At 31.1% G+C, this 16,645-nt stretch overlaps 1 protein-coding gene across 1 annotated transcript in view; it reads right to left on the bottom strand.

The window, feature by feature from the left end:
* Nucleotides 1–16,445, bottom strand: part of cyst (rho guanine nucleotide exchange factor 18 cysts) — a 60,844-nt gene extending 44,399 nt beyond the window's left edge. The window contains exons 1-2 of the mRNA XM_068768076.1: nt 16,211–16,445; nt 14,391–14,457 (exon numbers count right to left, since the gene is read on the bottom strand). Coding sequence (XP_068624177.1) covers nt 14,391–14,436 — 46 coding nt within the window. The 5' untranslated portion in view covers nt 14,437–14,457; nt 16,211–16,445. The remainder of the gene's footprint in view (nt 1–14,390; nt 14,458–16,210) is intronic.
* Nucleotides 16,446–16,645: the final 200 nt, after the last annotated feature.

Here is a 16,645-nt window from a genome sequence, read left to right as displayed (position 1 = left end):
CATTAAATAAAAACTTGTATAGACATGCTATATAGTACGAACGCTTTATATGTAACAACAGATCTTTTAAGAATTGCTTTAACAGAATTGTACAAGTGACCACAGAGGAAACCCACCTGAGTTTATTGTGGGCGCTTTTTAGATCAGGGCACGTCTGAAACCTTCGAAACTTTAAGATGAAATAGGGAAGTTTCGCCTCCTTCTAGTTTCTTTAAAGTTGGGCTCTTCAAGTCATTTAACTACATGTGCGTAATAACATAAATAAATATTTTTCATACTTTTCAGCTCCACTGTAATCGCCTTAGTAAAGTAAAACCGAATAAAATCACGACATGCGTATGAAAAAAAACATTGGAGGATCATCTGAATACTTTGAATAACGAACCGGCGGAAAAAATATTGAAATTTCTATTTTTATATAAATCTGTGGTTAATAATTATGAAGTAAAGTTGTTAATCCTAGAACGAGATCAGGTTAATATCTTGCCGCAAGTCTTTTGAATAGCTCGAAAGGTAAAGAATTTTTAATCGAAAATCTTTGCTTGCATCTTGTAACTATTTATGAGTTTAAATAAAGAATACAGTGAATCATGTCCAATTTTGTTACGTATTATTAATAAATCTATTTGAATTTGTTAGTGTTAAAGGCAATTGAAAATATGCTTCGCTCTTTTTGTTTAGATATTAAGGTTCTGTTATTTAGCGCATTGAATCATTAATAAAAAAGAATTTACGTGATATTAAATTCCTAGTTTTGATGAAGTCATCGAAGTAATTACGTTCACAAAATACAATCAATGATGCCACATATATTTAGTTTTAATTCCAAAAAATACAAGCTAATGCTGTTATTAGTATTTATATTTTTATTGTAACACTAACTCGTCCAATTTCTAGATTTTTCCAGTACAATATTTTAAATGTGTTTTCTTTCAGAGTCCTTCATATCGTTTAGACAATAATCGAATGCCGACCGCCAAATACTTCGCGCTTCATAAAATCGTTTAGCGTACTGTAACAATATCCGATGCACGTCGAATTGGCGTATCGAATGCCACATTTCTAAGCCTGCTTTTATTATAACAAAACAAAATGGCTGCGCCTTACACGAGGACCGAAAACTCATTGATGGCAGTAACTTCAACAGCAATTTTTTATAAAAAAAAAAAACAATAACAAGATCATCACGATCACCGATCTTGCGCTGCCAGTATCCAACGACTTCCCGTGACCTTGACTATCTCGTCAGTCTACCCAGTTCTTCTTCTGGGCTGTCGCTCGCGATGCGTTTAACAATTCGACTCCAGAGAGTCCAAAAAGGCCGAACCTAAGTTTAATTGCTACTGTTGTTGTAAATTATTAAAAATCATCATCATCATCATAGGATCGTTATCATATAGACCGCTTCCAAAGATCGCCACTGATGATGAAAGATCGGACTTGGCGCTGCCCGCTTCCAGCTACTTCCCTTGACTATGTCATCGGTCCACATAATGGCTTCACTACACCGTGTCTACCGGCTGGTGGTTGCACTCCACAACCTTTTATATAGAGCACTACAGCCGATTCTAGCACTGCACTTTTGATGATCACTTTACCAATAATGTATTAGAATTTTGGTTACAATTTTGGTGTATATATTACACTAAATTGGTCGACATAAATTATCAAAAAAATATTTTTGATAATTTTATACATATATATATATATATATACATACATATATATATATATATACCGTAAACAAAGAATGGGTATATATTCTGTATTTTTTATCCACTATATCGACATTAGATCAACCGCCAGCCCGCAAGTTGTGTTTGAATTTGTGTGTTTTCAACTGCGTGTGTTTGTGCGTGCACGTTGGGTGCGTGCGTGCACCTATGTTGTGTGTGCTGGCACGAGTGTTGTGAATGCAAGTTGTTATGTGCGTGTGTGTATATTGTTGTGTAATTAATAATTCCATGTCGACTTACATTAGAACCAATATAAATTCTGTTTCATTTTTCAGTTGAGTCGCGGCCGAAGAATAAAATTATTTTTAATATTATATACTAGAAAATGTAATTAACTACTACTTATCGTTGAGGATATTATAAAGCGATGTCATTTGTGATGCAAATTGTATCATCAGGAAGCTTTATTGAGATTTCGCTACGATATGGAAACGGGTATGAAGAGATCCGTAGACGTAAGGAAGTAAGCGAAATAGTCAGTAGGTTGACGGCGGGCAGACAACATTGCGCGTAGAACAGATGACCACTAGGGCATGATGGCCGTTTCCTATTGGTCCTATTAAAAATCTATTGTCGAAACCCGCCTATTAAGGCTTACGTCCCCTTCGGTTGCAATATTAAATTATTTCAGTTAAATTGTCTGAATTTAAAATTCAAAAGGCTTGCACCGCCTTTGAAATATTGATTTTCAAACACCGGAACAGCTTCATACTTAAGAATACCAGTTACTTCATGACAAGATATCGTATCATATTAGCGCTCATTATTGAAACCGCATCATTAGAGACCGCAAATTCTAATATTATCTTACTAATTTAAACGTTAACCTTATATGATCTGATTATTATTATTACACAGACTTAGTCATAGAGAACAAGTATTAACGTATGTTTCAAAAAAAAAAAATAGCTGTGGCTACTACTAAAATAAGGTTATGACATAAAAATGGCGTAAATGTATACGAATAAAAGAAAAAAGGCAACATTGTGGGATCGCCGTAAATGGGGACAATTTTATCTCACAAAAGGCATTTACACGTTTATGGGCATATCATGTTTAGTGTTACCAAATAAATGAAGTTTTTAAGTAGGAATAACATTATTTTAATTCTAAATTTAAGGTTTACCGAATGACCCTGAACGATTTGTAATGTAAGTGATTAAGTTCGAAAAACTTTTGGCCAGTCGCCAAAAGTGTTTTTTTTTAAATAGCTACGGTATTTGACCTCTTTTTTATACAGAAGAATTAATTAAAGATGTAAACGCTATAGAAAGGTAAATGTATAGGTCATTTGCTGTCAATTAATAGTATATCATATCCAAAGGCGTATTTAAAATGCGGTTACTACTTCTGAAAATTAACAATAGTTTACTATATGTCCTTTTAGAATTTGTACTGACAGAAATGATTGGTCTGTCGCATTCTAATAGCTGAAACTGTATGTCTCTAAGGCTTTTACACCTATTTCCAAAGTGACTACTTTGGAAATAGATATAAATGCCTTAAAACTTTTTGCTGACAAATGAGGTATATGCATTCACCCATGCATTAAAATTTTTACACCTATTTCCAACTATCCTTTCTACGAACTTTACAACTATATCATATTTTCATAACTCGTCAAAACTATAGTTACATTTAAAATAAGAAATTTCCAAATACCACCTCAACGGTAATTTCCTATAGTATAAATAAACTCGATTATTACCATAAACAATAGTAAAATCGATTTTAATAATTGAATTCGCTTATTAGTCATACAAACACATTAGATGATTTTATTTGAGTAATAAATCAAAGAACGCTTCGAAGTTCGTGAGTATAGTAACGTGATCAAAGCATAAAATACGCGGTGTTTAAAAAGAAACGATAAAACATGTCACTGCAACTACACTGCACATTTACTAAATTTACATAAATAACGTGTGTATTAAAATATGTATAAAGAATAGACATATTCACAATTGTCTCATAAATAAATATGAAACATGGTAACCCTAGAGAAGTAGTCACAGTGTTATCGGAGTTGTACAAAACTTACCGATATTTTACCGCACATTTTACAAATACCTCCTTACCTTTTAACTTCCGGCACATAAAGTTAACGTTTAAGAATGTTTTGCTATTGGAAATAAAAAAGTTAATTTTTAATTTTCGAACGTTCCATTTTCGATTGCCAAATGGTAGGAGTGACAATAAAAAGTCTTATCCTTACCGCATTCCCATTTATAATATAGTAACACATATAAAATAATGTAGTAATAAAAATAGATATAAAATTCCTTGCCCGTTACGATCACAGGATGCTCCCTTACACCATTATGAATTATAAAGGTTCTAACATGTACTGTTACCCGCAATGTCCAAAGATCCGGTAGACGTTATTATTATGAACTTACAAGATAATATATATAACTAAGAAATTTTCTACAACATGATACATAATCGAATGCTTGTTTTTACTATGACAATAATCATTATTTAAAGAAATCACTAAATGCATTATAAATGTATGTAGTATTGTCCAATAAAACATTTGACGATAAAATCGATTATGTTTCTTGGCATTTTAATGAAGTAATAACATTATTTTAATTCTAAATTTAAGGTTTACCGAATGACCCTGAACGATTTGTAATGTAAGTGATTAAGTTCGAAAAACTTTTGGCCAGTCGCCAAAAGTGTTTTTTTTTAAATAGCTACGGTATTTGACCTCTTTTTTATACAGAAGAATTAATTAAAGATGTAAACGCTATAGAAAGGTAAATGTATAGGTCATTTGCTGTCAATTAATAGTATATCATATCCAAAGGCGTATTTAAAATGCGGTTACTACTTCTGAAAATTAACAATAGTTTACTATATGTCCTTTTAGAATTTGTACTGACAGAAATGATTGGTCTGTCGCATTCTAATAGCTGAAACTGTATGTCTCTAAGGCTTTTACACCTATTTCCAAAGTGACTACTTTGGAAATAGATATAAATGCCTTAAAACTTTTTGCTGACAAATGAGGTATATGCATTCACCCATGCATTAAAATTTTTACACCTATTTCCAACTATCCTTTCTACGAACTTTACAACTATATCATATTTTCATAACTCGTCAAAACTATAGTTACATTTAAAATAAGAAATTTCCAAATACCACCTCAACGGTAATTTCCTATAGTATAAATAAACTCGATTATTACCATAAATAATAGTAAAATCGATTTTAATAATTGAATTCGCTTATTAGTCATACAAACACATTAGATGATTTTAATTGAGTAATAAATCAAAGAACGCTTCGAAGTTCGTGAGTATAGTAACGTGATCAAAGCATAAAATACGCGGTGTTTAAAAAGAAACGATAAAACATGTCACTGCAACTACACTGCACATTTACTAAATTTACATAAATAACGTGTGTCTTAAAATATGTATAAAGAATAGACATATTCACAATTGTCTCATAAATAAATATGAAACATGGTAACCCTAGAGAAGTAGTCACAGTGTTATCGGAGTTGTACAAAACTTACCGATATTTTACCGCACATTTTACAAATACCTCCTTACCTTTTAACTTCCGGCACATAAAGTTAACGTTTAAGAATGTTTTGCTATTGGAAATAAAAAAGTTAATTTTTAATTTTCGAACGTTCCATTTTCGATTGCCAAATGGTAGGAGTGACAATAAAAAGTCTTATCCTTACCGCATTCCCATTTATAATATAGTAACACATATAAAATAATGTAGTAATAAAAATAGATATAAAATTCCTTGCCCGTTACGATCACAGGATGCTTCCTTACACCATTATGAATTATAAAGGTTCTAACATGTACTGTTACCCGCAATGTCCAAAGATCCGGTAGACGTTATTATTATGAACTTACAAGATAATATATATAACTAAGAAATTTTCTACAACATGATACATAATCGAATGCTTGTTTTTACTATGACAATAATCATTATTTAAATAAATCACTAAATGCATTATAAATGTATGTAGTATTGTCCAATAAAACATTTGACGATAAAATCGATTATGTTTCTTGGCATTTTAATGAAGTAATTTCACATTTTGTGGAGGATAATAATTAATAACTGATATAACAAGTTTTTAAATATTGCTTTTTGCATAAAACAATGACAAAAGTAATTTAAGAAAATTTAAAATTGGAATTACCACGGAATACGTATTCGAGTACCCATTAGAGTCATTCCAGTGACATCTCATTACGTAATCAGAGCACTGACGTTGGGCGCAACAAGTAACAACAGAAATCACAAAACACTTACCTATTTACATCGGTGCTACATTTTCGATGACAATTTTTTTTTATTTTATAAATAAAGACACTGGCCGTTTAGAATTTGTGTTCACATATCCAGAAAAAAAGTAAACGTTGAAAAAAAAAGTAGTTTCTTCCACGTGCGAATGAATTGCTATTTCGAATTTAAATTGAATCAAAATATTAAGTACAATATGTGAAATTTATGGGTAAAATTAAATAAAATCGGAGAGATATTTTGATAGGGCCAGCCCGCGGGGCCGCTGGCTAGCCTTTGTGCAGGTCGAGGGCAGAGCGCAGGCGCGGAATCGATCCACCAGAAGATGGAACTGTTCGAGACTCAGTCGCCCGACTGGTAGCGAAGAAAGAGTCGAATTGAACCGATTCTTTAATGAACATAAACCCCAAATAGGAGCGCAACAGGCGAAACATCTTCATGCCAACTTTTTCTCCCGCAACAAGCTTTTAACAAGATCGAAATTACGATTGATCTGATACCATTGACAGATACACCATACATGCGCTGGCTACCAATCCGGCCTTTTAAAAAATCAGACTTTAATTTAGGTATTCTCCTTATAATTATATTTTTATTTAACAGTTTCAATGTACTTCAAGTTATTAATTTGTAAACCATCATATTGCATATTTAATAGTTATAATAAACAATTGTGAATTTACTTGTAAACCTTTAACTTCTGTCTATACTTCAACTATTAAAATTAATCATTAATATGTTTCGCTGTATCTTCACTTTAGAAGTACAAACCAATAATATTTTTGGCGACTGAATATTTCTATTCACAGCCCAGGGATGGAATAACAGTACGCATTATAACTTATTTGTACTATCATTTCAACATTTTAGCAAATTCTGTGAAAATAGATAAATAAATGTAATAGAACAACGAAAAGTTCTTCACGCCAAATATTATAGTTTAATTTACCGTCTTAGAAACGATTTGAATTTAGATACTGTAGTATCACCAGTTAACATCAGACGATAACTAATCCCTGCGCTAGTTCAAATAATAAACTGTTCCTCCATTTTCATAAGAAAATTAAAATGACAAAAATCAATATGTTTTTAAATGTTGAAAAATATTCTTCTTGGTAAATATACTCTTCTTTCTTGGTAGACTAATCTTAACGGAAATATGAAATGTACCGTATTATGTTTTTAACGTAAATTTTTATTTTATATAAATTTAAAATTGAATTTTCTTAAAATTTCTTATGTAATTTTTTTACGTAATAATAATCCTAAAGAAATATTTGTCAGTTGAAATTTACATTGTTATTGGGAGATGGGAGAGTGCTGGTGGCGCTTGTCCGAAACATCTTTATTATTAAGATGTCTCAGCCAGGTTATCATTTGAGATGCGTTTAGCAATTCGAATCCAAGATGTCCAAGAAAGCCGAACCTGGTTTCAATTGGTTGCTATTGTTTTTGTAAAATATTACAAAAGCATCATCATCATCATCGTATCAGCCGATAAATGCCTTTTTCATGGCATCGGCCTCGTCCTAACCCTTAGTAGCCTGATTTTCGAAAGTAATTTTTTTTAATATTACTGTGTTTGCTTGAGGGTCTAGATGAAGGGAAAAATAGATTTTTTTTAATCTCGTTGGAAAGAATATTATACAACAGTAAAATACGTACAGCCAACCTATAAAAAAAACAAATAGTAATGTGAACATTCGGTTTAAAAGATTGGTATCAAAACTGAAACTCTAGGTTATTAAGGGCTAAGATCGCCACTTTGATCGGACTTCCGCTTCCAGCCACGTGCCTTGACAATGTCAACGAGTCACATAGTAGGAGGCCTAACTACGTCCGATGTACCACGTCTACCAGCTCATAGTTGCCACTCGTACCTATTATTTAGAATATCTACAGCTAATTCTTGCACTATACGTTTGCTGGTTACTTTACCAACAACATATTTAAATTGTAAATCTGATAATTACACTAAATTTGCTGTCATAAACGACAAGAGCGCAGGGCGAAATTGAATAGTCTAATTGAAATATATATGTATGACTAACTTTGTTTATGGCGCATTACAATGCGATAAAACTGTTACACAATAGCAATAGATTACATTTTCATTATCTGTATTTATAAACACTGACATAATTTTTTTAGCAGTATATAAACACTATCTAAACGATTGATTCTTACTTACATAACATTCTTCCTTATTACTCCGAAGTGTATTTAGATTTTTATAACAATCGCAAGAAAGGAGCAGACAAAAGAACTTGTGCGCGCGGCCTAGTATTATAGTTCAAGATAATAAGATCGTTTTTTTTACTTTTTTTTTTGACTTAACGGGTGTAAAGAGGCTGCGCGCAAATGGCGTTTAGCCTGAAACCTATACTAAGATAGCCAAGCTCGGTTCTTACGTTCGGCAGACGTTTCATAGAACCACTTTACACGGGTACCTAACAATCGATGGCTAGACAGGATGAGAGCTAGTGAGAGAACTTCAAGATCCACACAGACACAGACTTGATGCGAAAAAGTTAAGAAAAGAAATAATAATCACAAATATCGATCTATCGTCTATTTCGGTAACAATGTAATCTTATTTTTAATAGATAAATTTACGTATACATCAAGATTATATATAACGCTGTATGTTAAAATGTAGAAAATATATTTGTATCTCACGATTACAGGTTTTTATAATGGAATGTATTTCCCTGATTCGTACTTATTTCAGGGTATTAGTTTAAGTTACAGGGTTGTCTGTCCACTTTGTGAGTGGGCGTTCTGCGCTGCGCTTGCGCATCTGTGGTCCCCACTTCAGAATCCTTAAGGCCCCAACATCAATATGCTCTGCGCGCTATGTGGCTTACCTACAATGTACATGCCAATCCGCTAAACTATGTCTGTACATTGTGCATATGGTTTAGGGACCTCAGCTCGGGTTTGATAAGGCTCCGTGGAGTGTCAAGACATACAAGCAACCTAGAACTTAAGCTGGGGCTGTCATCCAATATTTGTTTAGTTTAACGAATCATTTGTTAAAATCCGACTAAAATTCATTACAGTCTGTTGTTTTAAATTTGGGGGATCGGAAAATAAAGTCGTTTCTGCGCATGTCGATTTGATTGTCATTTGGTAGCTCATTATATACTTGAAAGACGTTGTATACTAGATGGCAAAAGGTTGTTGATAACGAAGGTGAATATATTATTGATTAGTAATAAAAACTTTTAAAACTGTATTCGTGTGAATTTAACTAAAGAAAGACATTACTTTAACCCTAGCATATAACATATATAAAAATAAAGGTGGTAATAATGTCTTAGTGATTTGACATGTAATTTTATTTAAAATAGTCTTCTATAGGGGATATTAGTAAAGATAGAAAGGGTATTATAGCTTTTAAAACATTTTTCATTATAAATAAAACGCGTAGTCCGTGTATTGAATGAACGCATGGTTAGCCCGCATAACAGGTTCACATTTGAGACGTTAACGTTGGGGTGTAAAATAAAGCTTCGTGTACTTTATATAAACAATTATAACGTGGAATCGATTTCTTAATTACGACAAGGACGATGACTTGCTTCTACTATGTTGCATACATAAAACTGTCCAACATGTATGTTTGATTTTCTATCAATCCCAAACATGTTATTAGATTCGCATAAATTTTACACATACTGTAGTTTTCACACGAAAATCAGATTTCGAATGCTATCTACACGTACAAAAATTATGAAAACACATATGCTTGCAAACTATTAGCTTTTGTTATTGGTTGAATCATTGGTACAATGTAATTTAAATAAATAATATTTTATTTCCCATTATGCTTGCACACAGGATGTTTGCTTATAAGTGTAAAAGTTTTAAGCGAATGCATGTATAGCTTATTTGTAAGCAAAAATTTTGACAGCTTTTACATTAATTTCCATTCATAAAATGATCACTTTGATACCTGTTACATTAATATATTTTTTTCAGTACAAACTCTGCAGGAACAGATATTTTGATAACTCTCTTTCTTAATATAATATCGTTACGTGATTTATTATTTTGGAAATCATTGAATTTTGAATAGAGTGTACCATATATTGACAATAAATGAGCATTATCCTTTTAAAGCTTATATACCTTTGATTAATAAATCTAAACATGTATCAGAGAAAGTTTTAAGATTTAAACATTTCGATATTTCCGATATAACGGGAAAATCTAGTACTACTAATATAAAAACAAAGTGTCTGCTTTCGCAGTATGTCAAGGGTTCCGCATTTGAAATTGAACAAGGCAACCTACATCTCCCTTATGTGGTCCTTTTACCTTACAGAGTTACGGTATTACCTTCATATTCATCTGACGCTTCTTTAATTTACTGCGTCTGTATTGATCCGATAACTTTATTTTTATCTATGAAATTATTCGTAGCTCCAACAATTTCATTTGCTTTTTTAATCTGCTACAAATTAACGATCAAAGGTAGATAAGACTATTTAAAAATAACTAATAGATACAGTTCAAACTCCCTATTCACGCTTCTTTCATTCACGTTTTCGCTTTAAATTAAAAAAGACGACTCAATTCCCATATTCGTGGCTAAAAATTTCTATATTCGCGGATCTAATAAGTACATACATAATATTAAAAGGATTCCAAAATGTATCCAACCATTGTTTTAATGTTCACAAACTACAATTAAATTGTTTTTTTATATATATATGTTTTCTTTATTTTTTCACCAAGAAACGTATCCTTTGCGAAACTTTTAGCAAAATTTGAGAAGCTACGACGTCAGATATGTATCTCTCTGCGTATTTGACTAAATTAATTAACCCATAATTATCCAAAATATTTTTACAAATCATAAAAATCTTAGAATTCCAGAAAAAAGGTTGAGAAAAAAAAACGCTACTCTCCGATCCCTATAATAATATCTTACAGAATTATTTTTACATAGTGTTTTTGAATATACAGTGTGCTATTTGAAACTTCTTAAAAATCACAAATTTTCAACTTCTTTTCTAGTTTCCCGTATTATTAGAAGTTTAAATAAAACTATGCTTAATTCTTGCATTCTTAATAACTGCGTGTCATCATTGAAATCGTTATCTAAGAAAATTATTTTCCCACGTCCACTGACGTACTATCACACTATCTCCCCTACGTTGACGGAACACAGTTACACTTTACAAGTTCTAACAATTCAATGTATAACGCAGTAAGATATATCATAGTTTTAAAGTAAATTCTCTTTGTTAAGACATCTCATATTACGTGTTAACTGAACAGAAATTTAAAATAAAAAATCTATATCAATGCTAGCAACAGATTAAAGTGCTACTAATTCATAAAATTTCTGGAAAATATTATCTTACATTAAAAAATAACAAACCAAATATTTCTACATAAATATGTACCGTTTACGTGAGAGCGGTCCATGTTACTGGCACGACAATATTTTTTAGTGTTAAGTTATTCTTGTGGGTTCTAAATTCAAATACGAACGCCATCAGAGAGATAGTCGCTACTATTGGGTTAGTGTCGCAATTGTAAATAGTCCATGATCGTAGTTTCTGTATATATTTAATACACTTAAATATTTTTTCTTTTATTAATTGAAAACCCCTGTTTTTTGGGACCTCTCGTTACCCCTGCCTTGTGAGGACGTTACGATTTCGGGTAAAATGAGTTTTACAGATTTTAATTTATTTTTATTCTACGTTCTCCTTGGTTACTTTTACACTTATGATCTGTCATTCTTCGCTTGCAGATCTTCTTTCTTGCATCTCCTTCCTACATCTACATTCCCATGTCATAGTTTTTTTTTTTTTTATTACAGACTCTACATTTATTTTATTTAATACATTTATTTTTGTATTTTACTATTTGGGACTATATTACTCTTTTTTTTCTCCAAAACTCACTCTCATTATTTTTCCACTATGTCTTATATATTTTCTTGACTTTTGCAATTCTTACCTTTATTCTATTCCTGAGTCTGATTTTTAAATCTCGATCATTCCTGGCTGTCATTTTTCTCGCCATCAAGAACGAACAAATACATTCTCGGATGGTAAATCGCTTCGACCCGCATAGCGCGTAGAAACATAACAAAATCAAACAGCGTTTACATTTTATCTTTGTACGTGTAATCCCATAGCGATTTGACCTTATCTAGCGTTCTTATCTCGACCGTTAACCTGTTGTTATCGACAATTCCGAACTAATCCGTAAAAATGCAAATTGCACTTGTTGCTTTATTAATAAATCAATTTATATACCATTCGACAGTGTTTAGCAAAAAAAAAATATGAACAGGAAAACAGAAAAGAGTTCTTAAGGCGCATAAATAACTTAACGATAATATAGAATAAACATTTTCAAAATTTGGATTCGTTTCTGCAAATAGACCCCCAATGTAAGGCCACAGGCCTCCTCCAGAGGATATCTATGGGGGACATGTCATAGTCGCCACGTTTGGCAGGGGCGATCGCAATGTGGTATTGTTGCACACAGAAGACGCTGCTACATATCTTCTGGAAACTTGTTTGTCAGTATAATCCCAGATAATTAATGCACAAAGTGTGAAACATGTAACATTATATAGCGGGGATCAAACACGCGACCTACGATCGCAAGTCTCAGTTCTCTAATGCTGATCTACCATTGCTAAATTCGAATTACTACATATTAAAACTAATTATTAACTTAACTTTTTACTGCCCGAAGTTAATGGCCTGTCGCATTTCAATATGAAGAATTAATTAAAAACAAAACAAACAAGTGTACAAATATACTAAAAAATATATTATCTTAAGAATAAATATATGACACATACCACATGTTTCCACACATTACTTGACATACCTATACAGGTTGATTGGAAATAGGTATAAAACTTTATATTTTACCCAGACAAATAAGACATACTCCTTTTAAAGTTTTCTGCCTGTAACTAATCAGCCGTATAACTAGACATGCCATCAAGTTTTATGTCAAGTTAAGTTTCCATTACAGACTTTGATCTATCAGTTATAGAGTTTTCCTTCAGAAAAATCTTGTAAAGTAGTCTTTTGCTCATGTTACAATTATTTTTAAAAGATGCAGCACTCAAACGTAAGTTAAAAAAAAACTTACCAGATATTTTATAAACGTAATAAACACAAAACATCACTAAGAACAACACACAACACTATTACCACAATATTAATGCACACCAAAACACATGCAAGGACAATTAGTGCCTACACATAAAAATGTATTTTCTCATGCTCCAACCATACATATACAGTTTCGGAATTTAAATATAACAATATTTTACACTTCCATTCAAAACTAACAATAGCATTCTCAACATTATTCTTTTATAATTTGTAATATGTGTGAAATATGGTTCAACATCTGTTATTATTTTTGAAGGAAACCTCATTTTTTGTTGCTATATGCAAATCATACAATATGGTGTGTGTAAGTTTGGATATGTGTATATACTATATATATTTATACAATCACATAATATTCCATGGATTTACTTTGCAGGTGCAGGGTCCAATAATAAAATTCTAAGGAGGAGCCAATGACAATGTTCAGGACTGTAGATTCACATAAGTTCTGAGGAGGCTTAATTGCATTGCATTGCTGTTCACCTTCACTGACCAAACTTCTGACCTTACCTAATTAAATATAAACTTATCCCACTAATGTTGCTTTAAAAGCACATTTCAATTCAATTTAATGTTTCCAGATTCTTGACAGAAATCCTTCAGCTGCTTTTAGAAAGATCTCACTGCTTCACCTCCTATTCCTATCTTAACAACATACAAATTTACTGTGAATTTAATACTAGTTCTTTTATTTAATAGGTCTTAATGCTATATAATATTTATATATACACACATATATATATACACACACACACACATATATATATATATATATATCCAATTCACAAATAACTAAATGATTGTAATAAAAAAGGCAAAATATAAACTACAAATTTGAAATTGATTCAAAGAACTACTTTTTTCTAAATAAATACAGGCTTACATTTTTAAGAAACTATTTATGGCTATAATTTTAACATTTCCTACCTTGTCTTAAATATACAAGTATTTTTCCATGAGTACATTAAATTAAACTAATATTTTCAACACCTCTCACACGAATTTACTTCGCTGGAAATATCCATAGTTAGCTCTTAATTAAATTCAAATTCTCTTTCATTTGGGAAATGGCAGATGAGATTAAATTATTTTTTATAGATGTGTTGAAGAACAATAAGGACATCTTTTTTTAAGATTTACTTAAAATCTTTGTGTAGCAGAGTCGCTATAAACATGTTTTACAATCCACTAAGGAATAATTTACCTGATGATAAGACGTCTCCTTCAATCACCTGAGGTGGTACATTCATCCTTGCTGCAGTATTCTGTAGCTGTAAACAATTATTTTGGCAATATAATAAATGAAAATTATATTTTTACTCACAATTTTTCAACTTTTTTTACTTTTGGAAGGTAAGGGGTATCTTACATAAAACTGTTGATAGGCTGGAAACATTTTGATGCCGTAATGACACTATAAAGGTAGTAGTGTTTACCTCTGTCAATGAAATTAACATAAAACAATGGTAAAAAACTTGGTCAGCCTTACAAAAGGTGGAGTGACAGCATTTATAAAATTGCAGAGAAGGACTGGTGAAACAAGACAAGACATAGATCAATAGGATAAGCTAAATGCTTCACACAAGAGAGGTGCAAATAAAAAAGGAAAATTAGTAATAACACTAACAATTATTTTTAAGGGAAAACTAAAGCTACTTAAGCATTTGAAATTGTATTAATTAATCTAATATATAAAATTCTCGTGTCACGGTGTTCTAACTTGAACGCCTCTGAAATGGCTTGACTGATTTTTACCAAATTTAATATGCGTATTCAGTAGGTCTAAGAATCGGCTACTATCTATTTTCTATACCCCTAAGTGATAAAGGTTGTTCACACTTAAAAAAATTTTTTTATTTTTTTAACGAAATTTTTTGTTTTTATTTTTTTATGATACAGCATACAAGAATACATACAACCATAAATTTTCACCCCTCTACGATCAACCCATATTTTTTATTTGTAAATTAAAATACCAATTTTTTTTTGCGGGATCAGATAATTTAGATATAAATGGCTTTATCATTAATATAAAAGACAGATGATTCTCTTTTCCTTAAGTTACTCAAAAATTTTCATATATAGTTTGTTACAGTAGTTGATAATAAATATTTTTAAGGAATTATTTTCAGAGAGTAGTTTTATCCAAAAACTAACAATTTCTCCTCATTCAAAAACCGGTTTTACCTTCTTTTTTAAAATGATATAACAAAATTAATACTGATAAGATATCCAGCATTATCACCATAGTGCAAGAATGTCTAGTTTGATAGAATACAATATTATCAATATTGGAATATATAATAATATATGTGTGAAGTCTATATCCATCAGTGGATGTCATATAGCTGAAATAATGATAGCAATTAGGTATCAAATAAATAGAAGAAAACTAAAAATATGATACAACTTGCATAATAATTGTAGCTTAGAAAGACCAAGATCTCCCTAAAATATAAAAGCCTTAGGGAAAGACAAATACAAGCCTAGGAAACTATATGACAAAGTATGTATCCGAACTGCAAAGAAGAAGTCATTTATCTTGATTCAAAGTCTGACACAAATGTGAACAATGAACAAGTATCACCAAAAAAAAAGAAAACTAATTTATATCATGTCAAATTATTTTAAATGCTATTTTAATACACAATAGCTACTATAACAGATTGGCAACTTAATCTTGTAATTATAATAGATATCTTGGAACCAAGTGCAGTAAGTGTCAGATGTTGTTTCAGCCTGATATTTATGCTACATAAAACTATCTAGCAAATATAATTTTTAATAAAACGTTTTTTTAAGTTTTTTAACCTTCTACAATATCTTTTATACACGCTTTGCAACTTGTTTATATAATTGTACTTAAATTGTTAAAACTCTAAAAAATATCTATTTTTGGGTGTTAAATTATAAAATTTGTTTATTTGTTATTAAAAGCTAACTAATTTTCATAGAAGTAATTACTACTGTGTAATGAAGGCGTTTTTTAAACTTTCTTCATTTATAATAATGAAATTAACTTACCAAAAAGTTTTCCGTAAAATAACAGATCAAGTTTCACTTCAAAACATTTCCACAAACTTACTTTAATAACTTTATCTTAGGTAAGTGTAACATTAGACATTTTCTTAACAGTACCAGGAATATTTCAAACAATGGAAGTTAAACTTTATGCGAAAAACACTTTCACATTAGGACAATCCATCGAGTACGTAGCCACCTACACAAAACAATAATACAGTTATTCACAACACATCATAAAAAAAAGTCTTTTTACTTTCAAAACTATTTGTAAATTTTAACCTTGTTTATTAATATTACTTTTATGTTACAGTAATAAGTTTAAAAAGTTTCTTTGGAAATTCAAAAAGTTAAAAACTTGTGAAATGTCGACGACTTCAATTCCAAATTTCTGACTGACATGAGAACGCCGAAGCCGGATTGAGGACACAAAAGTCT

Source organism: Battus philenor, unplaced genomic scaffold, assembly GCF_028537555.1.
Source record: "Battus philenor isolate CCGP_79_NKW_IND1 unplaced genomic scaffold, ilBatPhil1.0.hap1 SCAF_24, whole genome shotgun sequence".
In the NCBI taxonomy this organism is placed as follows: Eukaryota; Metazoa; Arthropoda; class Insecta; order Lepidoptera; family Papilionidae; genus Battus; species Battus philenor.
Note: the sequence above shows the minus strand (reverse complement) of the source record. Positions and strands in the feature narration are given on the sequence as shown.